The sequence below is a fragment of the Balaenoptera borealis genome (assembly GCF_965194805.1).
Source record: "Balaenoptera borealis genome assembly, chromosome: X".
Lineage (NCBI taxonomy): Eukaryota > Metazoa > Chordata > Mammalia > Artiodactyla > Balaenopteridae > Balaenoptera > Balaenoptera borealis.
The window spans coordinates 64592191-64617607 of NC_138881.1; the positions used below are offsets into that span (position 1 = coordinate 64592191).

A 25417-nucleotide genomic window follows, 5' to 3' on the forward strand; every position below is an offset into this window, starting at 1 on the left:
ATAAATAATGCTGCTATGAACATTGAGGTACATGCATCTTTTTTAATTAGTGTTTTTGCTTTCTTTGGGTATATACACAGGAGTGGAATTGCTGGGTCATATGGTAGTTCTATTTTCAGTTTTTTGAGGAAAATCCATACCGTTTTCTATAGTGGCTGCAGCAATTTACATTCCCACCAACAGTGTACAAGGGTTCCCTTTTTTCCAACTTTTCTGAAAAAGGTGGTTCCAACAACTTTTGCCAGTTTTCTCACTGCTTTTGTGGAGGAGAGAATTTTCAGAAATCCTCACTCCACTATTAATGATATTCTTTTGGTGGATATTCTTGAATAAGTACTTTGTAATTTGTTGTGTACTCTTTTTAGTTACTTCCCGTAATCTTTCAGTGGTTGGTTTTTGAAACTTTTGTCCAGTTTTATCATTGCTCTTTGGGGAAATGATTTGTTGAGCTCCTCACACAGTCATTCCAGAAGTCCTGCCCCTCCATTTTAGAATTTAATACCCAACTAAAGTATAACCTCAATCAAGACATAGGGCAAAATACATTTTTGGACAAAGGTAGAACACTTTTGTTATCCATTAACCTTCACTAGAAGTAATACTAAAGGATATATATATATATATATATATATATATATATATATATATATATACACACACATACATACTTATATACTTTAGCAGGGTGAAAAAAATCTAGAGGGAAGCAAGGCATTGAATACAAGAAGCAATGATAGTTGTCAAGTCCTCTATCACTGAGTAATAACAGGAAGAGGGAGACTTAATGAGATCCTTAATGTTGCAGCTGGGACCATATCTTTGTTCAATGTGATATAAAAACAGTGATCTAATGATCATAATCTAAAGCATATGAATAGTGCAGATAAGATCTTGTGTGTTAATTCCTTGTTACAAGAGTTCTTTTAGTTTAAAGTAATAACTCACATTTAATGGAGGAAAAAAGTATATTTATGAATAACAAAGCCTTTGTCTTTAACAGGTGAGAGGAATGACATGTGCCTCCTGTGTACATAAAATAGAGTCTACCCTCACAAAACATGGAGGGATCTTCTACTGCTCTGTGGCCCTGGCAACCAACAAAGCACATATTAAATATGATCCAGAAATTATTGGTCCCAGAGATATTATTCATACAATTGAAGTAAGTGCCAAGACTTTGCATTTCTGTGTTCTTACCTATCTAGTCAGCACTCCCTTGAATCACTTCTGGTTTGTATCAGATAGAGATGATGAGAAAAATCTGATTCCTTTGTTTACCTCTATAGACAACGTCTGTCTCAAAATTTAATGTAAGTGTGTCTGCCTTTTTGTTTTGTTTTGTTTTGTTTTGGTCTTCGTCAGGAAGAATTAGGTAAAGGCACATTGGCACTATTAATCAGGAGCAGACTTAAGGCAGAACCACAGATCATTTAAAAATATTTAGAAAATGTAAGCAAAGTACAATTTGTTATGAGTAAAATTCATGTTAATCACTAAGAAAGTGAAGCATCCTGCTAGATGCTGTGTTGTTTGTTAGGTCAAAGCAAATGATATCATAGTTAAAGTAAGAAATTTAAAAGACCAAATCTTTTTCTCTGTGACAAATTCATCCTGCAGTCTTCAGTAAATCTTAAGTGGTAATACATGTGAAAGTGCTTTAGAAGTTTCACTGTGGTCTAGCATTGGTGTTCTAATGATCTAAAAAGCATATTAATCATTCAGGTAAGATCCTGTTAATGTAGATAATAATACCATTAACATCTTTGTGAAGCTGGCATTATTGAGTATCTACTATGTGCCAGTTACCAAAATTGCAAAGCTTCAACTCTTGATGTAATTCTCACAACAGTGCTGTCATCTTCACTTTGGAGGTGAGGAAACTCAGGTTATGAGATAAGTTACTTCCCCAAAGTCACATAGGTAGTAAGTGTCATAGCTGGGATTTGAGCCTAATCTTTCTGACTCCAATGCTCATGCTTGCTCTTTTCACTGTGTTATACTGCCAAGAAATGTAAGATGGCAGCATTTTCCCTAGCAGTTCAAAATATAGTGTATGTTACTGTGTATGTTCATATGAGTCTTACTTAGGTGTAATTTTCTTTCTGTACTTTATTTTATTGTGGAAAATTTTTATTTGTGTTCTTTTTTCTGGTACAACAAGAGTAAAGACTGCATATGCAAACCCTTGAATAATATATTTAGTATGGTGCTAGCTTTTGTGGCCTATTATTCAGTTTTCTGTACTTTCAGGGGATGGATGGATCAATGACTTGATAGATGTCCAAGCTAAAATTAAAAATAAAGTGATTAATATACATCAGTACTAGTAGATGCTTGTCTAAGTGTACGATTTATGATTTTACTGCTGAATTCTCTTTTTTTTATTGGAGTATAGTTGCTTTACAATGTTGTGTTAGTTTCTGCTGTACAGCGAAGTGAATCAGTTATACATATATCCACTCTTTTTTAGATTTTATTCCCATATAGGTCATTACAGAGTATTGAGTAGAGTTCCCTGTGCTATACAGTAGGTTCTTATTAGTTATCTACTTTATACATAGTAGTGTATATATCTCAATTCTGTCTTTATTAGGTCATCATACACTCTGTCGCCCTGACCAAGTAATAGATTCTGCTTTTTTCCAAAATTACTTATTGGAGGCTTTAGTTGACTTCTTGATATAAGAACCTCTACTGAGGACAACTGCACTTGAGTTAAATCAGTAGTTTGAGAACAGTAGGATAGACATTAACTAGAGTTGAGAAAATACTCATTTCTTTGATGAAAGATTAGAAACAAAGGTAATTAAGAGAAGGAAGCACATCTTCATCTTTATATTCCCCAGAATGACTTGCACTTAGTAATTGAATTGAGTTGTTCTTAATGACAATACCACAGCTTAGAATTTCTGTAGGTAATATTTATACATTCAGTGAAGTAATTGTTTTCTCATGAATTTCCTTAGAGCTTAGGTTTTGAAGCTTCTTTGGTCAAGAAGGACCGGTCAGCAAGCCACCTAGACCATAAACGAGAGATAAGACAGTAAGTACTTTTGGAATGTCAGTGAAAAACAGATTTTGATTCCTCTTTACAAATTTAACAAACTGTTAGCATGTCAGTTTTTTCAATATCATCCTTACAGTGGGTGGGAATTGGTCACAAGTTATATTTCCTTATAGTACATAGAATCTTTAACCATTACCTATTTACTCAAATGATTTTTCTTTTCTATATTAGATGGCGACGGGCCTTTCTTGTGAGCCTGTTTTTCTGTATTCCTGTAATGGGGCTGATGATATATATGATGGTTATGGACCACCACCTTGCAACTCTTCACCATAATCAGAACATGAGCCAAGAAGAAATGATTAGCATTCATTCTTCTATGTTCCTGGAGCGCCAGATCCTGCCAGGATTGTCCATTATGAATTTGCTATCTTTTTTATTGTGTGTACCTGTACAGGCAAGTGAAATGTTAGCAAGTATATTTGTTAATAATGAAAAATAGCCAAAATGTGGCAGGTGAGGCTATTTTCAATTGTACAACAAATATTGGCCAGAAGTACGATCATTTTATGCTGGATGCTTTACAAAAATAATCTTAAACTGAGTGGTTAAAGTAGATAATAAATTCCATTTTAACCCCGAAGGATACTGTTTAATGACAAAGCAGAGAATAACAGTTCAATTCATCTTCAGTTGTGAATTTGGTATTCATATCTGCTACTGTATGTAACTTTATATTTAAAGTTATTATAATAATAAAATGTTATACTTTATTTTATTTTTATTGTCTTTTTTTAACTTTTTATTTTATATTGGAGTACAACTGATTAACAATGTTGTGTTAGTTTCAGGTGTACAACAAAGTGATTCAGTTATACATATGCATGTAGGAAGTCTGGGATTGACATGTACATGCTGCTATATTTAAAATGGATAATAGCCAACAAGGACCTACTGTATAGCACAGGGAACTGCACAATAAAGTGTAGCCGATAAACAATGTTGTGGTAGTTTCAGGTGCACAGCAAAGCAACTCAGCCGTACATATACATGTATCCATTCTCCCCCAGATTCCCCTTCCATCCAGGCTGCCACATAACATTGTCTGCTCAATATTCTGTAAGAATCTAAGTTGGAAAAAAATTTGATAAAATGTTATATTTTATTTCTTTATATTTATATTTTATATTAAATACATTAAAATTATCTTTATATTAATTATATTAAATATATTATAAATATATTTTATTTTGATATATTTATTATTAATTTATTCTATAAAATAATCATAATAGTTATATTATTTCTCCATAGCACTTAAGTTCATTACTCTCTGTATGTTTTCTTCTTTTTTTAATTTTATTTCTTTTTTTTATACAGCAGGTTCTTATTAGTTATCCATTTTATACATATTAGTGTATATATGTCAATCCCGATCTCCCAATTCATCATCCTCCCCCTCCCGCGCTTTCCCCCTTGGTGTCCATACGTTTGTTCTCTACATCTGTGTCTGCATTTCTGCCTTGCAAACCGGTTCATCTGTACCATTTTTCTAGATTCCACATATATGCATTAATATACGATATTTGTTTTTCTTTTTATGACTTACTTCACTCTGTATGACAGTCTCTAGGTCCATCCACATCTCTACAAATGATCCAATTTCATTCTTTTTTATGGCTGAGTAATATTCCATTGTATATATGTACCACATCTTCTTTACCCATTCTTCTGTCGATGGCCATTTAGGTTGCTTCCATGACCTGGCTATTGTAAATAGTGCTGCAATGAACATTGGGGTGCATGTGTCTTTTTGAATTATGGTTTTCTCTGGGTATATGCCCAGTAGTGGGATTGCTGGGTCATATGGTAATTCTGTTTTTAGTTTTTTGAGGAACCTCAATACTGTTCTCCATAGTGGCTGTATCAATTTACATTCCCACCAACAGTGCAAGAGGGTTCCCTTTTCTCCACAGCCTCTCCAGCATTTATTGTTTGTAGATTTTTTGATGATGGCTATTCTGACCACTGTGAGGTGATACCTCACTGTAGTTTTGATTTGCATTTCTCAAATAATTAGTGATGTTGAGCATCTTTTCATGTGTTTCTTGGCCATCTGTATGTCTTCTTTGGACTTTTCAACTCTTTTGAGATAAACTTTTACTGTGGAACACTTCCATCTAATAGATCTATTCCTTTTTCTGATCCTTATAAAAAGCAATAATGATTTTTAAAACATCTTAGTATGTTTCTCTATACTAATGAACAATAAGCTTTTCAGTTATGTTTCCTAACGAAAACAGTGGACAGATCCAATGGCTTGTGATAGGTTGAATTTGAAAAGAGGGAGGTGAGTTTTATATAAAAAATCATTGTCAAAAGAATGTAATTCTTTTCCTAGTTCTTGTTTTTGCTGGCTTCAAAAAGAAGAATCCAAGAACCACTTGACTTTCTTTATATTATGAAATATCCATTGGATCATAGCAGAGAGCTGCCAAGGGCTTGTATGACAATTTGAATCCACACACACACACACACACACACACACACACGTATCTGCTAAAATACAAGCACTATTGTTTCAGCTTAAAAAAAATCTCTCCTTAGGGGAATTCTCCATGGCTCAGGTTCGATCCCTGGTTGGGGAACTAAGATCCTGCAGGCCGCATGGTGCAGCCAAAAAAAATAATCTCTCCTTAGTTGTTTATGGATTAAATAAAAGCCAAAGGAAATTAACATTGATACTATATCTTAGTTATTGAGGTATATATGTGAATTTCAGCTTTTTTTTAAAAGCACTAATCACTGTTTCTATATTACAGTTTTTTGGAGGCTGGCACTTCTACATTCAGGCCTACAAAGCACTGAAGCATAAAACTGCAAATATGGACGTACTGATTGTGCTGGCAACTACCATTGCATTTGCTTATTCTTTGGTTATTCTTCTGGTTGCAATGTATGAGAGAGCCAGAGTGAACCCTGTTACTTTCTTTGACACACCTCCTATGCTATTTGTGTTTATTGCACTAGGCCGGTGGCTGGAACATGTAGCAAAGGTAAAGTAAGAAAGGGTGACATTTATTAAAATCTTGGGTGGGTAAATGACCATAATATTTTCTAGACCAATTATTGGAAATATACATTGATTTATGTAGTTAACGATGTACTAAAAGAAGTATTTTTGTTTTGGCAGTATTTTAGGTTAAATATTCCTTTAGAAGATTTACCAAATTTATGGAATTAATACTGTAGATAATACAGTGTGTCCACGTTTATTTTAAGAGACATTTAAGAGTACTTATTTTACTTATATCACATTATTAATGGAAAAACTGATGCGACCACAGATTTAAAATAATGATGGAAAAATATTCACCCACAATCCCATGGTATAACGGAAATCACTTTCTAATCCTGTTCCACGTACGTTTATATTTCACAGAGTGGCAAACATGGTATCCATACCACTTTGTGCCCTTAACACTTTAAAGTTTTTTCCCCATTTTTGCAGTCTAGATAATTACTCAGTGTTTCTGAATAATATTCTCTCAAATCAATGTGCTATAATTTACTAAACCATTCTGGTTTTGTTCTCAGTTAGATTGTTTCCAGAGTTTAATTTTAGGTAATCCTGCATTAAACATATTCATGTTTAATAGTTATTTCTACTGAATTACTATCTTAGGATAAATTACAAAGGATATGATTAAAGGGCATAAATCTTTCTATGGCTCATGCTACTAATCTTAACAATTTTTGCCATAAAGGGTATGTTAGTGAAGTAGTTTTACTACAACTTCATCAGCACTGACTCCTATCTAAAGTTTTGCTAAGTTAGTAGGCATTAAATGGTATCATAGAGTTGCTTTAGTTTGCATTTCTTCCAGTAATAGCAGAGATAAACATTTTTCTATACAGCAGGTATTATATTTCTTCTTAAATGAATTGCCTATTTATGTCCTTTGCTCATGTACCTATTGGGTTCTGATGTTTTTCTTATTAATTTACATTATTTATTTATAAATTATATCTAATAATACATTTTATATTTTGTGTACTTCATATTTTCAAAGTGAAACATTTTCTGACTTGAACTAATTAACATTCCTAAAGCTGTCTTTTAAGTAAATGTTAAAGATTATGCCTTTATTTTACATAAGACTTTTTCTTCCTTAGCATTGTTAACATATGTGTTTTAATTTATAGGGCAAAACATCAGAGGCTCTTGCCAAACTAATTTCACTACAAGCTACAGAAGCAACTATTGTAACTCTCGACTCCGATAATATCGTCTTGAGGTATTTACCTTCATTATTCTTCCTTCTCTTTTTTAACTTCTTAGGAAAAATATCAAATATACACAGAAGTAGAGAGAAAGGTATAATGAACTCACATAATCTATCTCCCAGATTTAACAGTTATTCACATTTTGCCACACTTTACTTCATCTATACAATCTATTTTTCTTTCTGTTGTTGCAGTAGAATTTTAAAGTAAATCCCAGTTATATGGTTTTACTGCAGATATTCCTGTTGTATTTCTAAAAAAGGACATAGTCTTATATAATTATAATACCCATATTGCATCTAACAAAATGAACAATTATTCTTTAATGTGATCTAATACACTGTCCATATTAACATTTCTCCTGTTGTCTCCAAACTGTTTTAAGTTTCTTTGTTTGAAATGGAATTCAGAAAAGGTCCATGTGTCACTGCATTTGACTGATATGTTTGTTTGTTTGTTTGTTTTAAGTTTTGAGTTTTTTTTTTTTTTTTGGCTGTGTTGGGTCTTTGTTGCTGCGTGTGGGCTGTCTCTGGTTTCAGTGAGCGGGGGCTACTCTTCGCTGCAGTGCACGGGCTTCTCATGGTGGTGGCTTCTCTTGATGCGGAGCATGGGCTCTAGGTGCACAGGCTTCAGTAGTTGTGGTGCATGGGCTCGGTAGTTGTGGCTCGCGGGCTCTAGAGCGCAGGCTCAGTAGTTGTGGCGCACGGGCTTAGTTGCTCCACAGCATGTGCACTCTTCCTGGACCAGGGATCAAACCTGTGTCCCCTGCATTGTCAGGCAGATTCTTAACCACTGCGCCACCAGGGAAGCCCCTGTTTGTTTGTTTTTTGATTTTTTAATTGAGTTATAGTTGATGTACAAAAGTATATAAGTTACAAGTGTACAGTGTAGTGATTCACAATTTTTAAAGGTTATACTCCATTTATAGTTATCATAAAATATTGGCTATATTCCCCATGTTGTACAATATATCCTTGTCGCTTATTTATTTTATACATAGTAGTTTGTACCTCTTAATCCCCTACCCTATATCGTTCTTCACGCTTCCCTTTCCCCACTAGTAACCACTAGTTATTTCTCTACATCTGTGAGTCTGCTTCTTTTTTGTTGTACTCACTAGTTTGTTGTATTTTTTAGATTGCACATATAAGTGACATCATACAGTATTTGTCTTTCTCCTGACATGTTTGTTTTAATGTAGAACATCTCCTCTCTCCAATTCTCCCTCCCTTGTTCCTCCCTGCTCCTCCCTCTCCATGCATTTGACTTGGTAAAGAAACATCTATCAGTTGTCCTTTAGAAAATCCCACAGTCCAAATTTGTCTCTGTTTCCGTCTGGAATCATTTAACTTGTTCTGTAACTCCTATATTACCTGTAAACTGGAAGTTAGAGCTAAAGACTTGATTAGATTTCATTTTTTTTGTATTTCTCATTCCTTTCCTCATAAAATTATTTTGGCAGATATACACAATAAATTAGTTGTTTTGTTCAATAAAACCCATTACATTATTTCTAAAGCTTTCATTTATTAGTTCAATGACTATTCAACAAATATTTAGAGTGCTACTTTGTGCTAGGTACTGAGCTATTCCCCAACAGTGAAAAAGACTGACACTGTAGTTCCTAACTTAAATGTTGGTTCTAACTTCCATTGGTAGCAATTATGGGGCCACAAGCTTGATGTCAACTAAAAAGCTTGCATGGAAAGATCAGGGGGAGAAGCATACTGTCATGGTGCTTTTTATTTTAACTCATATCCAGTGAAGAGCAAGTGGATGTGGAACTTGTACAACGTGGAGACATCATTAAAGTGGTTCCAGGAGGCAAATTTCCAGTGGATGGGCGTGTTATTGAAGGGCATTCTATGGTAGATGAGTCCCTCATCACAGGTATGTTCTTTCAGAGGATCATGACATGAAAGTGAAGTGAATCCAAAGTGTTAATTAAAAATAGGCATGAAAGAAGTCCAAAAGATGGCGTACTAGGAGGATGCAGAATTCGCATCTCCTCACAACTAGGGCACCTACCAGGCACCAGTGGGGGACCACGGACACCTAAGGGGATGGGAGGAACCCCCAGCCACCGGGTAGGATGTGGGGCATGGGGGGAGTGAAGGGGGAGGAGAAGTGGAGGCAGGATGGGACTGGTGCCCCTGAGAGGCAGGAATCCCACGCCCGAAGGAGGAAATTAGGGAACCACTGGGAGGACAGACGATCAAAAGGGAGCATGGCCAGGCTTCCCCTGCCCACTTGGGTCCTGGAACCTGCTGAGATCCCGGGCCTGATCCTCTGCCCACCTAGGCCCCCTCCGGCCGTGCAGGTCCTGAGGGAGTGGGAGGGAAGAGGGAGCAAAAGTAAAGTCCGGACCTCTGGGACTGGCACCACTGAGGGGCGGCTGGGGGAGGGGAGGCATTCCTACACCCAGCGGGATCCACCCACAGTTAGGGGTCCATCAGGAACAGGGGAGACCCGGGGGGAGGCGGTGGGGGAGGGGCGAGAAGGAACGGAAGGGAAGGGGGCCAGTGCTTTCCCTGTCCACTTAGGCAGCGGGGTGCCTGTTGGGATCCCAGGCCTAATCCTCTGCCCTTGGAGCCTCCCTCCTGCCACACAGAGCCCAAGCCTCGCCCCACACCCCCACCCAGGGCCCTACCTCTATACTCGGAGACCCCCTCCAATGAGCTGGGCCTAAACCCCACCCACACACCCTCACTCAGGGCCCTACCTCCAAACTCCGGAAATCCACACTCCAGAGGCCCTCATTTCTACGTGCTGCCTCTCCCCTTTGGTGCAGGTCCTAAGCAGAGGCCCCGCCCCACGCTTGAACATCTCCCCGCCTAGGCCCCACCCCACACTCAAACAGCACTTCCCCACCCGCCTAGGTCCCGCACCACCCTAAATCCCGCCCCTGCCTAAGTTCCACCCCCCCTAAACTCCGCCCCCATAGCCAAGTCTTTTTTTTTTTGATTAAAAAATGTTTGTGGGGGTCATACATTATAATAAAAGTATAAAAATACATATTTAAAGGTATGTTCTATTTAATTATTAAGAAAATTAAGTTGGTTTAATTTACAGAATTTGGAACTTCTCTTCTAAATGAAAAATACAAATCTCCTTTTCATAATTTCTTGCTACAATTAGTTAATCTGCGAGACCACATTCTGCCTGGTGTGATCCAAGCACATTATTGCCTTTTAATCATCTTGGTGTCTCCTCAGTCCATTACGCTTTTAAAAAAGTATTTCATGATGATATAAGTCGGAGAAACATGGTCACAAGGGCTGGTGGATGTGTGTAGGGCCTTGGAGTCAGAGAGACCTGGGTTTGAACCTCTTTCTCTGCCATTTCAAAGATCAATAAAACTGAAAGCTGGTTCTTTGAGAAGATAAACAAAATTGATAAAGCATTAGCCAGACTCATCAAGAAAAAGAAGGAGAAGACTCAAATCAACAGAATTAGAAATGAAAAAGGAGAAGTAACAACTGATACTGCAGAAATACAGTGGATCATGAGAGATTACCACAAGCAACTCTATGCCAATAAAATGGGCAACCTGGAAGAAATGGACACATTCTTAAAAAAGCAAAACCTTCTGACACTGAACCAGGAAGAAATAGAAAATATAAACAGACCCATCACAAGCACTGAAATTGAAACTATGATTAAAAATCTTCCAACAAACAAAAGCCCAGGGCCAGATGGCTTCACAGGTGAATTCTATCAAGCATTTAGGGAAGAGCTAATACCTATCCTTCTCAAACTCTTCCGAAATACAACAGAGGGAGGAAGACTCCCAAACTCATTCTATGAGGCCACTGTCACCCTGATACCAAAACCAGACAAAGATGGCACAAAAAAAACTACAGCCCAATATCTCTGATGAACATAGATGCAAAAATCCTCAACAAAATACTAGCAAACAGAATCCAACTGCACATTAAAAGGATCATACGCCGTGATCAAGTGGGGTTTATCCCAGGAATGCAAGGATTCTTCAATATATGCAAATCAATCAATGTGATACACCATATTAACAAATTGGAGGAGGAAAACCATATGATCATCTCAATAGATGCAGAAAAAACTTTTGACAAGATTCAACACCCGTGTATGATAAAAACTCTCCAGAAAGTAGGCATAGAGGGAACCTACCTCAACATAATGAAGGCCATATATGACAAACCCACAGCCAACATCATTCTCAGCCATGAAAAACTGAAACCATTACCTCTAAGATAGGAACAAGAAAAGGGTGCCCACTCTCACCACTGTTATTCAACATAGTTCTGGAAGTTTTAGCCGTGGCAATCAGGGAAGAAAAAGAAATAAAAGGAATCCAAATTGGAAAAGAAGAAGTAAAACTGTCACTGTTTGCTGATGACATGATACTCTACATAGAGAACCCTAAAGATGCTACCAGAAGACTACTAGAGCTAATCAATGAATTTGGTAGAGTAGCATGATACAAAATTAATGCACAGAAATCTCTTGCATTCCTATACACGAATGATGAAAAATCTGAAAGAGAAATTAAGGAAACACTCCCATTTACCATTGCAACAAAAATAATAAAATACCAGGAATAAACCTACCTAAGGAGACAAAAGACCTGTATACAGAAAACTATAAGACACTGACGAAAGAAATTAAAGATGATACAAACAGATGGAGAGATATACACTATGTTCTTGGATAGGAAGAATCAACATTGTGAAAATGACTATACTACCCAAAGCAATCTACAGATTCAGTGCAATCCTTATCAAACTACCAATGGAATTTTTCACAGAACTAGAACAAAAAATTGCACAATTTGTATAGAAACGCAAAAGACCCTGAATAGCCAAAACAATCTTGAGAAAGAAAAACGGAGCTGGAGGAATCAGGCTCCCAGACTTCAGACTATGCTACAAAGCTACAGGAATCAAGACAGTTTGGTACTGGCACAAAAACAGAAATATAGATCAATGGAACAGGATAGAAAGCCCAGAGATAAACCCACACACATATGGTCACCTTATCTTTGATAAAGGAGGCAAGAATATACAATGGAGAAAGGACAGCCTCTTCAATAAATGGTGCTGAGAAAACTGGACAGCTACATGTAAAAGAATGAAATTAGAACATTCCGTAACACCATACACAAAAATAAACTGAAAATGGATTAAAGACCTAAATGTAAGGCCAGACACTATAAAACTCTTAGAGGAAAACATAGGCAGAACACTCTGTCACATAAATCACATCAAGATCCTTTTTGACCCACCTCCTAGAGAAATGGAAATAAAAACAAAAATAAACAAATGGGATCTAATGAAACTTGCTTTTGCACAGCAAAGGAAACCATAAGCAAGTCGAAAAGACAATCCTCAGAATGGAAGAAAATATTTGCAACGATGCAACCGACAAAGAATTAATCTCCAAAATATACAAGCAGCTCAATAACAAAAAAACAAAGAACCCAATCCAAAAATGGGCAGAAGACCTAAATAAACATTTCTCTAAAGAAGATATACAGATTGCCAACAAACACATGAAAGGATGCTCAACATCCCTAATCATTAGAGAATTGCTGATCAAAACTACAATGAGGTATCACCTATCACCAGTCAGAATGGCCATCATCAAAAAATCTAGAAACAATAAATGCTGGAGAGGGTGTGGAGAAAAGGGAACCCTCTTGCACTGTTGGTGGGAATGTAAATTGATACAGCCACTATGGAGAACTGTATGGAGGTTCCTTGAAAACCTAAAAATAGAACTACCATATGACCCAGCAATCCCACTACTGGGCATATACCCTCAGAAAACCGTAATTCAAAAAGTCATGTACCATAATGTTCATTGCAGCACTATTTACAATAGCCAGGACATGGAAGCAACCTAAGTGTCCATTGTTGGATGAATGGATAAAGAAGATGTGGCACATATATACAATGGAATATTACTCAGCCATAAAAAGAAACAAAATTGAGTTATTTGTAGTGAGGTGGATGGATCTAGAGTTTGTCATACAGAGTGAAGTAAGTCAGAAAGTGCAAAACAAATACCATATGCTAACACATATATATGGAATCTAAAAAAAAAAAAGTTCTGATGAACATTAGGTCCTATGAACCTAGGGGCAGGACAGGAAGAAAGACACAGACATAGAGAATGGATTTGAGGACACGGGGAGAGGGAAGAGTAAGCTGGGACGAAGTGAGAGAATAGCATTGACATATATACACTATCAAATGTAAAATAGCTAGTGGGAAGCAGCTGCATGACACAGGGAGATCAACTCAGTGCTTTGCGAACACGTAGATGGGTGGGATAAGGAAGGTGGGAGGGAGATGCAAGAGGGAGGGAATATGGGGATATACGTATGCTTATAGCTGATTCATTTTGTTATACAGCAGAAACTAACACAACACTGTAAAGCAATTATACTCCAATAAAGATGTTAAAAAAAATAGACATGAAAGGTGAAGAGCTTTTTGTAGAAACTATGGACCAAGTAAATAATGAGTGAAGAGAATATGAGTTTTTTTAAGAATGTATTAAATCAATTTCTGCAGATTTTCTTTGTGGTTTTAGTTATGCTACTGAAGGCTCTTTTCACTGAGGATTGTTAATTACTAGAATGTATAACCAGAGGAAGTTGTCACATTCTGCTGTAGAGCCCAATAGACTTTGTCAAATTTTCCTGAGCAAATACCTATTGTCTTCCTGCCCTAAAGACCGGTCTAGTCTGAGCTGGGATAGGACCCCAGGTTTTCCACATCAGGGTCATCTCTAAAGAGAATAAGCCTGGAGTAGTTTTAGAGATCTTAGGTAACTAAGGCCAATCCAGAGCAGAACCAAAATAACACCTTTCCTACCTCAGTCCTTACAATAGTGCCAAAAGAGGCTCAGTTTATGAACTGTGTGGAAATAATTTAGGATTCTGTGTTTCTCAGTAGGGGTGCTATTGCTAGTTTGGATGGGACAGTTCTTAGTTCTGACTGACTATCCTACACATTATGGTACATTTAGTATCCCTGACCCTGACCTACCTAATTGGAGTAGCAGTACCCCATGCTCCACCTGTAGTTATTACAAGCAAGAACTCTCTCCTACATTTATAAATGCTCCTTGGAAACAGGTTGAGAACCAATGATCTAAGACTAGGGTGGAGGTCCAAAAGTACCTGCCAATAAGAGTTAACACATTAGGTTTTTCCAGTTTAAGATATATATCCCTGGGTTTGGCCCAGAACTGACATAAGGAAAAAGAGAGGGCAACCTTCACCTAGGCGTTTGTCCAGATTCTATTTCAGGAAGGAAGAATCTCATTTCTAGATATTGACATTGACAGATAACTGTATATTTCAAGATAGTATTTATTTATGCTCCCTAAATGTATCTTTACTCCTTATATAGGGGAGGCAATGCCTGTGGCTAAGAAGTCTGGCAGCACAGTGATTGCTGGTTCCATTAACCAGAATGGGTCACTCCTTATCCGTGCAACCCATGTTGGAGCAGACACAACCCTTTCTCAAATTGTCAGACTTGTAGAGGAGGCACAAACATCAAAGGTAAATTAACTCCCTAGGAGAAACAAAGTATTTTCATGAAAGCCCACTCAGTATAAATCTTGATCTAGTTTTTATGTGTTCCTTTGATTAATTCTAGCTGTATTAATATGGAGTTTATTAAAATATTTGTGCTCAGTACTAAATATGCTCTATATTCATTATCAAAAAAGGAGACTTTGATATACATATCATTATTATTATTTTTTAATTCTAGGCTCCTATCCAGCAGTTTGCAGACAAACTCAGTGGCTACTTTGTTCCTTTTATTGTCATTGTTTCCATTGCTACCCTTTTGGTTTGGATTATAATTGGATTTCTGAATTTTGAAATCGTGGAAACCTACTTTCCTGTGAGTGACTTATAACACCTTTTTTTCATATGTAAAACAGTGTGTGAATCTTTTTTTTTTTTTAAATTAATTAATTAATTAATTTTTATTTTTTTTGGCTGTGTTGGGTCTTCGTTTCTGTGCGAGGGCTTTCTCTAGTTGTGGCAAGCGGGGGCAGCTCTTCATCGCGGTGCGCGGGCCTCTCACTATCGTGGCCTCTCTTGTTGCGGAGCACAGGGTCCAGATGCGCAGGCTCAGTAGTTGTGGCCCATGGGCCTAGTTGCTCCACGGCATGTGGGATCTTCCCAGACCAGGGCTCGAACCCGTGTCCCCTGCATTAGCAGGCAGATTCTCAACCACTGCGCCACCAGGGAAGCCCGTGAATCTTTTGCATAAGTAATTAATTGGAAAATAACTAATAATTACTGGTATCTTTAACAGACTGGAGTGAGAGGGTGATAAGAATAACATTTGCATTTCTGTAAATATAAAAGAAAACATAAAAGGTTTTTTTCATTATGACTTGTGATTTTCCAAAAGCAAGTACAGGCATACCTCGTTTTATTGCACTTTGCTTTATCGTGCTTTGCAGATATTGTGTTTTTTACAAATTGAAGGTTTGTGGCAACCCTGCGTCGAGCATGTCTATCGACGCCATTTTTCCAACAGCATTATTTTTTAATTAAGGTATGTACATGTTTCTTGAGACATACTGATGTTGCACATTTAGTAGACTACGGTATAGTGTAAACATAACTTTTACATTCATTAGGAAACCAAAGAATTCTTGTGACTCACTTTATTTCGGTGGTCTGGAACTGAACCCACAATATCTCCGAGGTATGCCTATAGTGACCTTTCACATTTTATACTTAGTCTGAGTCCCAGCATGATTTTGCTTTCACAAAGAACAATGGATATATTGAGGAAAATCTTGGGATCTCAGCTCTGCCACATACCATCAGTGTGATCTTAGGTCAACTTAATTTCTCTTTGAGCTTTGGTTTCCTCACCTCTCAAGTGAGATTTTAATAATGCTCATCCAACATAACTTGCAGTTGTAAAAGTTAGATAAGATGATATATATTAGACATACTTTGTAATTTATTAAATGCTTTATAAATATAAGATAATATTAGTGTCTGCTTCTCTCTAGTTCTATGATGTTCTCTAACGTATGGTGTCATAAAGCGGTAAAGTAGACCTGGACTGTAACTCATGTTAGAGATAAAACCTTTAAGTCACTGAATTTCTCTTATCTTCAGTTTTGTCATCTGTAATATAGTGATAATAATACCTAAATTTCAGGATTGGAATTAGTGTAGGTGAAAACATACACTTATGACATATATGAAAGCATAAGCTTAGATGTCTATGAAAATCCCTTCCAACTCTGTCTCCCTCTATATATATAACTCTTAGATGATCACTTAGTTTAAGTATTTGAGAACTTAGTAAGAACATAGCACTGTAAAACCATTATTACTAAGAAAGTCTTACTTTGTTGTGTTTCTTTCTTTTAAAAATGCCATGCTGTACACTGTTTCATGCTGTTTGTCCCTTCAATTAAAGAACAGGTAGAATCATAACATCTATGTATCTATTCCACAATATGGTCATTAGTATAATATTAAAAAGTTTCTTTAAATGATTCATATTGGTTGAGTACTCATTGAACAAGAGGATTTCTGGGAAGTATTTTGGAACGTGTCTCCTTCAGGAATTTTTCTCATGAATTCAGGGAGTCTTAGGAGATTTCTCCTAATACTATCGATCATACTTACCACAGAAGCAAATACTCAATGTCACTAAGAGCTATACTACCAGATATACTCAGTTCACGTTGTTTTGTCCAAAAGAACTTTATTGAAATGTGGTGAAGCAACCTTTGCAAACTGGGTGATTTTTTTCATTGTCTTTAAAGAATAGTGTGAAAGACAGCTTTATGGTGTTAGTATACAGAAGTACAGAATTATTTTTGTTCAGGATCAAATATGTTGAGAATTAGGTCCTATGTTTGCAGCTATTTTTGAAAGTCCCTAATAAAAACACTTATTCTCTCAATATGGGGGGGGGAGTTGACTTTTATTATGTTCCTTATATTCACTCCATAGTTTGTAACTCTGGAATCAGCAAGATTGAAATCTTGATTTTAGGACTGTAATTTGTTTACCAGTTATGTCAACAATATCTTATATTCATAAAAGAAAAAAAGTGTTTTCTTACTAATAGCTAAAACATATGTTGGTAACTAAGCAAGATTATGTGTGACTCCAAAATTGTGGTTTTATTTAAGTAGAGTTAAGCTTTGTTCCTTTTGTTTTATTCAGCTCTGAATCAGTAATCAAAATTCATGCCTTTCTTCTCAAGGGCTACAACAGAAGTATCTCCCGAACAGAAACAATAATACGCTTTGCTTTCCAAGCCTCAATCACAGTTCTGTGCATTGCATGCCCCTGTTCACTGGGATTGGCCACTCCAACTGCCGTGATGGTGGGTACAGGAGTAGGCGCTCAAAATGGCATACTAATCAAAGGTGGTGAGCCATTGGAGATGGCTCATAAGGTAAGATACTCCCCAGAACTAAGAGTTGTCTCATTCAAACTGGCAATAGCACCCATATTGAAAAATAGAGTCTTAAATTATTTCTACATAGTCCGTAAGCTGAGCCTCTTCTGACACTATCGTGAGGGTTGAGGCAGGAAAGGTGTCAGTTTGGTTCTGCTCTGGATTGGCCTTAGTTATATGAGACCTCTCAAACTACTCCAGACCTACTCTCTTTAGAGTAGACCCTGGTGTGGAAAACCTGGAGTCCTATCCCAGCTCAGATTAGACTGGTCTTTAGGGCAGGAAGACACCATAGATATTTGCTCAGGCAATTTGCCCAAGTCTATCAGGCTTCTAACCTGTTTGTGTGTGACTCCATGTTTGTGCTGTTCGCGATTAGATAGGGCTTGCTGTTCCTCTGCCTTTGCTGCCACCAGCTGACAGTTTGCAACTATGACTTCAGGAATATAATCCTGTCCCTGATCTCTCTCCTATTAGAATTTCCATCACAATCTCAATCAAGGCTATTTGACTTAAACTAAAACCATGTTCCTTCTAGTATGTTCTTATTATGAGGATATAAACTATAAAGAGATGCATGTAGTAAACACAGAACACAGCTTAGATTTGGAGCCTCATCTAGCCAGTGAATACAGGCTACTAATTTTTATAGTAATTTTAAATTTTGATATGATTTCAAACTTAAATAAAAGTTGCAAGAATAGTATAAAGAACTCCCGTATACCCTTTACTGCAGGTATGAAGCCCCTTTCCTAAGAACAAGGACAATCTCTTACATAACCACAGTACAAAGATCAAAATCAAGAAGTTGATATTGATATAATACTCTTGTTTAATCTGTTGTCCATATTCCAGTTTCCTCAGCTGACTCCATAATCCTTTATAGCTGTTTTTAATTTCGTCCGGAATCATGCTTTGTATTTAGTTGTCATATCTCTTTTCATCTCAGTTCCTCAAGCTATTCATTTCTCAAGGGTCGTTATCCGAGTTTACTGTGAGGTGGCTGTTCTTTAGTTCCAGACTCTTCCTTTTTCCTACCTGGTCTGAGTTTCCCTCGTTGGTTCCCTGAGCTGTCTCTTCGCAGGCCAAGCTTCTCATCTAGACCCAATAAAGTCAAAGCAACCCAGAAGGTCTTATCTGGTGCACACTTCAACTTAATTACTTACTTATAATCATTTGCCTACTGCCCAGATTTCCCCTACAGATCTGTTCATTAGTACTGAAAGCCTTTCTCTTTCCCTAGAAGAACTAGAGACATCTCTTAATTACCTATTAACAGTCAACTCTTAACAAGTAGTTCTAGTTATTTAACATATGTCCACAGTACGTTGAACATTTGCAAGGGAGGGCTATTAGGTGTAACTAAGGATATTTCTTCCCTTTTTCTCCCTTCTTTTTATTCTCCCAAAGACAGTTTATTTAGTCCAATTAAATCAAAGGTCAGCTTATTAAGAAACAAGATAGTAATGTGTTTGTCAAAGTAAACCTTTTTCTCATTTCTGGAAAGCTGATATTAAGAATTATCAAACCATATAGGTGCATTGTATTTTGATTTTCTTACAGGTAAAGGTAGTGGTATTTGATAAAACTGGAACCATTACCCATGGAACCCCAGTAGTGAATCAAGTAAAGGTTCTAGTGGAAAGTAACAGAATGTCACGCAATAAGATCCTGGCCATTGTGGGAACTGCTGAAAGTAACAGTGAACACCCTCTAGGAGCAGCCATAACCAAATACTGCAAGCAGGTACAATTTTTCCCTTGTTTATTCATGATTTACATATACAGTTGGTATTAAGCTAGAGAGACTCGTGTTTTCTCATTTTATTTTGTATGTCTTAATTGCTTCATGCAGGAAAGTATAAAGATGAAAACAAAAATTAACTATAACCCTACCACACAGATAACCCCAGTTAACTGAAAAATTAATATAGAAGTAATACATATTTATGGTAGGAAAATTGAGATAATTCAGCGTTACATAACAAAAAAGGAAAGCCTCATTCCCTGCCCCCTTCCATAATTCCTCTCTCCAAAGTTTAACAAGTATTAACCTGTTAACAGTCTTTTTAAATAACAGCTTTATTGAGGTAAAATTCACATACCATAAAGTTCACCCTTGTAAAGTTACAATTCAATAATTTTTAGTATATTCACAAAAGTGTGCATCTGTTAACCATTTTTAGTTCATATACCAGCATTTATTATTTTTTAAACTTTACATAGAAAGGTGATACAATGACCAATCTTTGGTACCTTTTAAAAAGATTTTATTAAATGATTTTTCCATATCAGGACATATAGATCTGCCTCATTGTTTTTAATGACTATATTGTATTCTATTGTATGATTGGTTTTTTGGCTCTTACAATGTACAGTTAACATCCTTGTCAGCTTTTGCACATTTATCTCTAATATTCAATGCCTATCAATGCAACTGCTAGATCAAAGGATACATGCAGTTAAATTCTGATGAATATTACCAATGCTCAAATGACAGATATTATCAACACCCACACAAAAAGGTGTACCAGTTCATATTTTCACAAGAAGTTGAATGCCCATTTCCCTACATTCTCACCAACATTTTATTTTTTCCAATTCAATAAGTAAAAATATTTATTCATTGATGGTTTACTTTGCATTTTTTTAATTATGAATAAGGTTGAGCATCTTTTCACATGTGTATTGGCCATTTGAATTTCTTTTTCTATACCCTGTTTGCTTGTATCCTTTGCCTATTTTTTCATAAGATTGTTTACCTTTTTCTCATTGATTTGTATAAGTTCTTTGTAAATTATCTCACAGAGTCTTTCAGTTAGAACGTGGCAGTTTCACCATTGGTGTTGCCATTTCTTTATTTGTTCTTTCCTTTTTACCTATTACTGACCTGGCTTCTTTACACCCAAATCAAATAACAGAGAGGATGAAGATATAAAGAGACAGGAAACAGTGATGGTCACCAGAATTCTTTGGCTCACTAAGGACACACAATCATACTAGAGAGACCCTCTGGTAACTGAAGGCCCTGTTCCTTGTTACCCTTTTCCCTGTACCTAATAGAAAATCTGACTTGAAAATAGAATTAAATATGTAACTTGTAGATCTCTACTGGAAAGGACAGAGAATATTGATAAACCTTCCACATTTTCTTTCCCGAAAGTTGGTATAAATCTTATAAAGTGGGATTTAAAATAAGTATTGTGAGGTTCTCTTCTAACTTTGAACATTATACGCAATGCTCTGTTCCTTCGTCCTTATCAAAACCCACTGTCAAATAGGCTATGATAAGTGACAGTTTTATTCTAAACATTCAGAATTAACCAGGCATGTAGATTGTGTCTAAACATTTAGAATTAACCAGCAGTAATCTTTGATCTTGCTAATGAGGACCTTGGATTATTAGAACAGCAGAGGAAATCCTTCTGTTTCTATCTGTTAGGAGCTGGACACTGAAACCTTGGGTACCTGCATAGATTTCCAGGTTGTGCCAGGCTGTGGTATTAGCTGTAAAGTCACCAATATCGAAGGCTTGCTACACAAGGATAACTGGAAGATAGAGGAAAATAATATTAAAAATGCATCCCTGGTTCAAATAGATACAAGTAATGAACAGTCATCAACTTCATCTTCCATGATTATTGATGCCCAGCTCTCAAGTAAGCTAATTTTCTTTGTAGTACCAATTATGGGACAGTTATTAACAGATGTCTAACTTTATAATCTGAACTGTTATATAAGAAACAAGATTGGTGTCATGGTTTCATTTTCGTAAATCAGTTTCACTGTAGGCCTTCTAATTATTTTACTCAGTTACTCAAGAACATTTTTCAGTTGTGCTCCTTGATTACAGTAGAGGGTGATAAAGTCTAGCCTTAGCTGATCTTCCATCTTTTAGTTCAGCTGTCTTTCTTTTATTTCTCACCACAGCTGCTCCAAACCTTTTGTATCCTTCACAACCTCCTATGGCCTTCCCCCTAGTTCCCTAAGTAAATTGTCCGGCTTATTTTTCACACAGAAATTTAAGGTTCTCAGACATGTGTTCTTTCAGGTTTTTTTGCTCAGAATGTTTCCTTTTTCAGGGAAAGAAGTATCCCTCATCTTGCGTAATGAATCCCCTCATCTTTGCCCTAGATCCCACCCTCTTTTGATTCCTCAGGGACCTCATGCTCTGTTATGTCCCCTTGCTTCTTTTTTTCCCAACGCTCTATCGTAGCTCCTTCTCCTAAACATATAAACATTTCTTCCATCAAAATCACTGTATTCCCATCTAGATTTTATCCTACCTGTCTTTCTTTTCCTTAATATCCAAGCTTCTAGAAAGAGTAGTCTAGGCTGGCTGAATTCACTTCTTCACTGCACAGTTTGGCTTCTGCCCCATCCATACTAGTGAAACTGTTTTAAGTCCACTGGTGATCTCATTTAGTCCCCTCTCCAGTGGTCACTTTTCAGTCTTCATTGCTGTATGACCTCGCTAAGGCATTTGACAATGTTGACCATTTCTTCTTTCCTAAAATGTTTTTCTCCCTTGATTCCATGACCCTGCTTTCTCTAGATTCTCCTCTCACCTACCTGGCTGTTCTTTCTAATCCTCTTCTGATTCCTCTTTTCTCCTGCTCTCACATGTTGGGTGTCCTCAGAGTTTTGTTCTTTGTCTTTTGCTCATTTTACATACTCTCTCTGTACAGTCTTTTTTTAAAAATTTTATTTATTTTTTGGCTGTGTTGGGTCTTCGTTGCTGCGCACTGGCTTTCTCTAGTTGCGGCAACTGGGGGCTACTCTTTGTTGTGGTACACAGGCTTCTCATTGCGGTGGCTTCTCTTTGCTGTGGAACATGGGCTCTAGGCATGTGAGCTTCAGTAGTTGTGGCACGTGGGCTCAGTAGTTGTGACTCGCGGGCTCCAGAGCACAGGCTCAGTAGTTGTGGCGCACAGGCTTAGTTGCTCTGTGGCATGTGGGATCTTCCCGGACCAGGGCTCAAACCCGTGTCCCCTGCATTGGCAGGCGGATTCCCAACCACTGCGCCACCAGGGAAGTCCTCTCTGTACAGTCTTGTTCATGCTTATCACTTAATTCTACCACCTGTAGGTTTCCACTGCCCCTCTAAAATCCATATCTGCAGCCAAGGCCAGTTTCCCGAGTTTCCTGTTGGTCTATCCATCTGACCAAAAACATGCTATACATACCTAAGTGTGCCAGGACCCCCCTACCCATCTGTGCTTGAGTAATTTTTCTAACATGCAAACCTGAGTATATCACTTTCTGACTAATACCTTTTATTGCAGTGGTTTATAACCTATTTTTGAATCACGAACCTTTGGAGGAAGGTGGTAAAAGCTATGCCCACCACTCAGAAAATTTCTGTTTTGGACGTTTGTATGTATCCAAAAGCCCCTCCATGGAAATCTGTTAAGGACCCTGGTGGCTTGGACCAGTGTGATAACAGTAGAGGCCGTTAAGAAGTGGTCAAATTCTGGACATATCTTTTTTTTTTGGCTGCATGACATGTCTTGTGGGATTTTAGTCCCCAACTGGGGATCGAACCCGTGCTCCCTGCAACAGAAGCTTGGAGTCCTAACCACTGGACCACCAGGGAATTCCCCTGGATGTGAGCTGGCTGACAGATCTCACAGATTAGAAATGGGGAATTAGGCCAAAGTTTGTGGCCTAAGCAATTTAGAAGGATGGAGTTACCATTTAAACAAGATGGAGAAGATCACAGGAGGGGCAGTATTGAGGAAAAGTGATCAAGAGTTCAGTTTTTGACATGTTAAAGTTTGAGTGCCTGTTAGGTATTCAAGTGGAGATGTCGTATAAATGGAACTATCAAGGAGGCAGGTGGCTGCACAAGTCTGGAGTTCCAAGGAAACAAACTGGGTTGGAGATGTAGACTTGGGAGTCATCCACTTATAGATCTGTGCTGGCCAATATGGTAGCCACTAGTTACATGTGACTATTTAAATTTAAATTAATTAAAATTTAATTTAATTTAAAATTCAGCCCTTCAGCCATACTAGTCACATTTCAGTGCTTAATAGCCACATGTTGTTAGTGGCTACTGTATTAAACAGAGCAGATGTACAACATTTCCATCATCACAGAAAGTTCTGTTGGACAGCGCTGATATAGATGGTATTTAAAGCCATGAGACTGGATAAAATCATCAAGGAGTTGAGAATTCCCTGGTCGTCCAGTGGTTAGGACTTGGCGCTTTCACTGCCATGGGCCTGGGTTTGATCCCTGGTCGGGGAACTAAGATACCACAAGCGGCGAGGTGTGGCCAAAAAAAAAAAAAAAAATCATCAAGGAGTAAGAGTAGATAGAGGGGGAATGAGATTAAACCTGAAGAGGTTTAAGGACTGAGCCCTGCAACACTACAAATTAAGAGGTCAGTGAGATGAGGAAGGATCAGCAAAGAAGACAGAAGAAGTGGTGAGTGAGGAGGTAGCTCATAAGAATGTGGTGATCTAGAAGCCAAATGAAGAAAGTATTTCAAGGCGGGAATGATCAACTGTGTTAAAATGCTGCTAATAGGGCAAGTAAGATGAGGACGAAGAATTACCCATTAGATTTATTAAAGATCACTGGTGTACTGTATGAACAATTCTTTGGAGTAACAGAGACAAAAGCTCTATTTGAGTGGGTTCACAAGAGAATGGGAAGGTATGAATTGGAGGGCAGCCGATAGAGAACACTTTTGAGAAGTTTTGCTATGAACAGAAGCAGAGAAATGGAGTAGTAGCTAGAGAGGTAAATGAGATCAAGAGAGGGTTGTTTCATTTTCTTTTTTTAAAGATAGGACTATGTACTGCAGAAATAGAAAATATGATTATGCAGGAGAGAGAGGGGAGAATTGTTGGAGAGACGTTCTAAAATAGGCAAAGGGGGACTTCCCTGGTGGTCCAGTGGTTAAGACTCTGCACTCCCGATGCAGGGGGCCTGGGCTCGATCCCTGGTCAGGGAACTAGATCCCGCATGCCGCAACTAAAAGCCCTCATGCCGCAACTAAATATCCTGCGTGCTGCAACTAAAGATTCTGCGTGCTGCAACGAAGATCCTGTGTGCTGCAACTAAGACCCAGAACAGCCAAATAAATAAATAAATAAATATAAAATAGGCAAAGGAGGGGGATCTAGTATGCAAGTGGAGAAGTTGCCCTTAAATAGGAGTAGGGGCTGTTTATAATAACAGAAGAGAGGCTAGATCAGTATGTACACAGGCACAGGCAGTTGGGTAGATGTGGCAATAAGAGCTTGTGGAAGTTCTCTTCTGATTGCTTTTATTTTCTTCCTGAAGTAGGAAGCAGAGTCATCATCTGGTATGAGAATGGGAGAAGAGAAGGTATAAAGTAGCCATCTAGAAGGAATGGAGAATGAATGGACTAGGGAAATGTAGTAGAATAGCCAGGCATCACTAAGGGCCCACTTAAAGTTAGTGGTCATACATTTAAAATGAGACATCAGTATGGTTGTGTGTTCTTGTCCAACACTGATGGTTGTACTGATGCACAATAAATATTTTTAATTTAATTCAGTTGCTATGGAAGATCATAAGGAAGGGTCACATGGAAAGCGTCACCAAGAAAGTAACGTTTGAACTGGCTCTTAAAGAATATATATGATGCAGTTTGGTATTTGAAGAGGAGGGATGAGGACCTCCAGGTGGCCCTCACT

The 25417-nt window shown here is 37.5% G+C and overlaps 1 protein-coding gene across 2 annotated transcripts in view; it reads left to right on the forward strand.

Moving 5' to 3' along the window:
* ATP7A (ATPase copper transporting alpha) overlaps window positions 1-25417 on the forward strand; it is a 165365-nt gene that overhangs the window by 116226 nt on the left and 23722 nt on the right. For both annotated transcript variants that reach the window (XM_082377008.1, XM_082377007.1), the window contains 11 exons: window positions 1001-1162; window positions 2967-3043; window positions 3239-3464; window positions 5830-6063; window positions 7214-7305; window positions 9057-9184; window positions 14695-14849; window positions 15064-15198; window positions 17548-17742; window positions 19309-19491; window positions 21187-21403. In XM_082377008.1, the coding sequence (XP_082233134.1) occupies window positions 1001-1162; window positions 2967-3043; window positions 3239-3464; window positions 5830-6063; window positions 7214-7305; window positions 9057-9184; window positions 14695-14849; window positions 15064-15198; window positions 17548-17742; window positions 19309-19491; window positions 21187-21403 (1804 nt within the window). The remainder of the gene's footprint in view (window positions 1-1000; window positions 1163-2966; window positions 3044-3238; window positions 3465-5829; window positions 6064-7213; window positions 7306-9056; window positions 9185-14694; window positions 14850-15063; window positions 15199-17547; window positions 17743-19308; window positions 19492-21186; window positions 21404-25417) is intronic.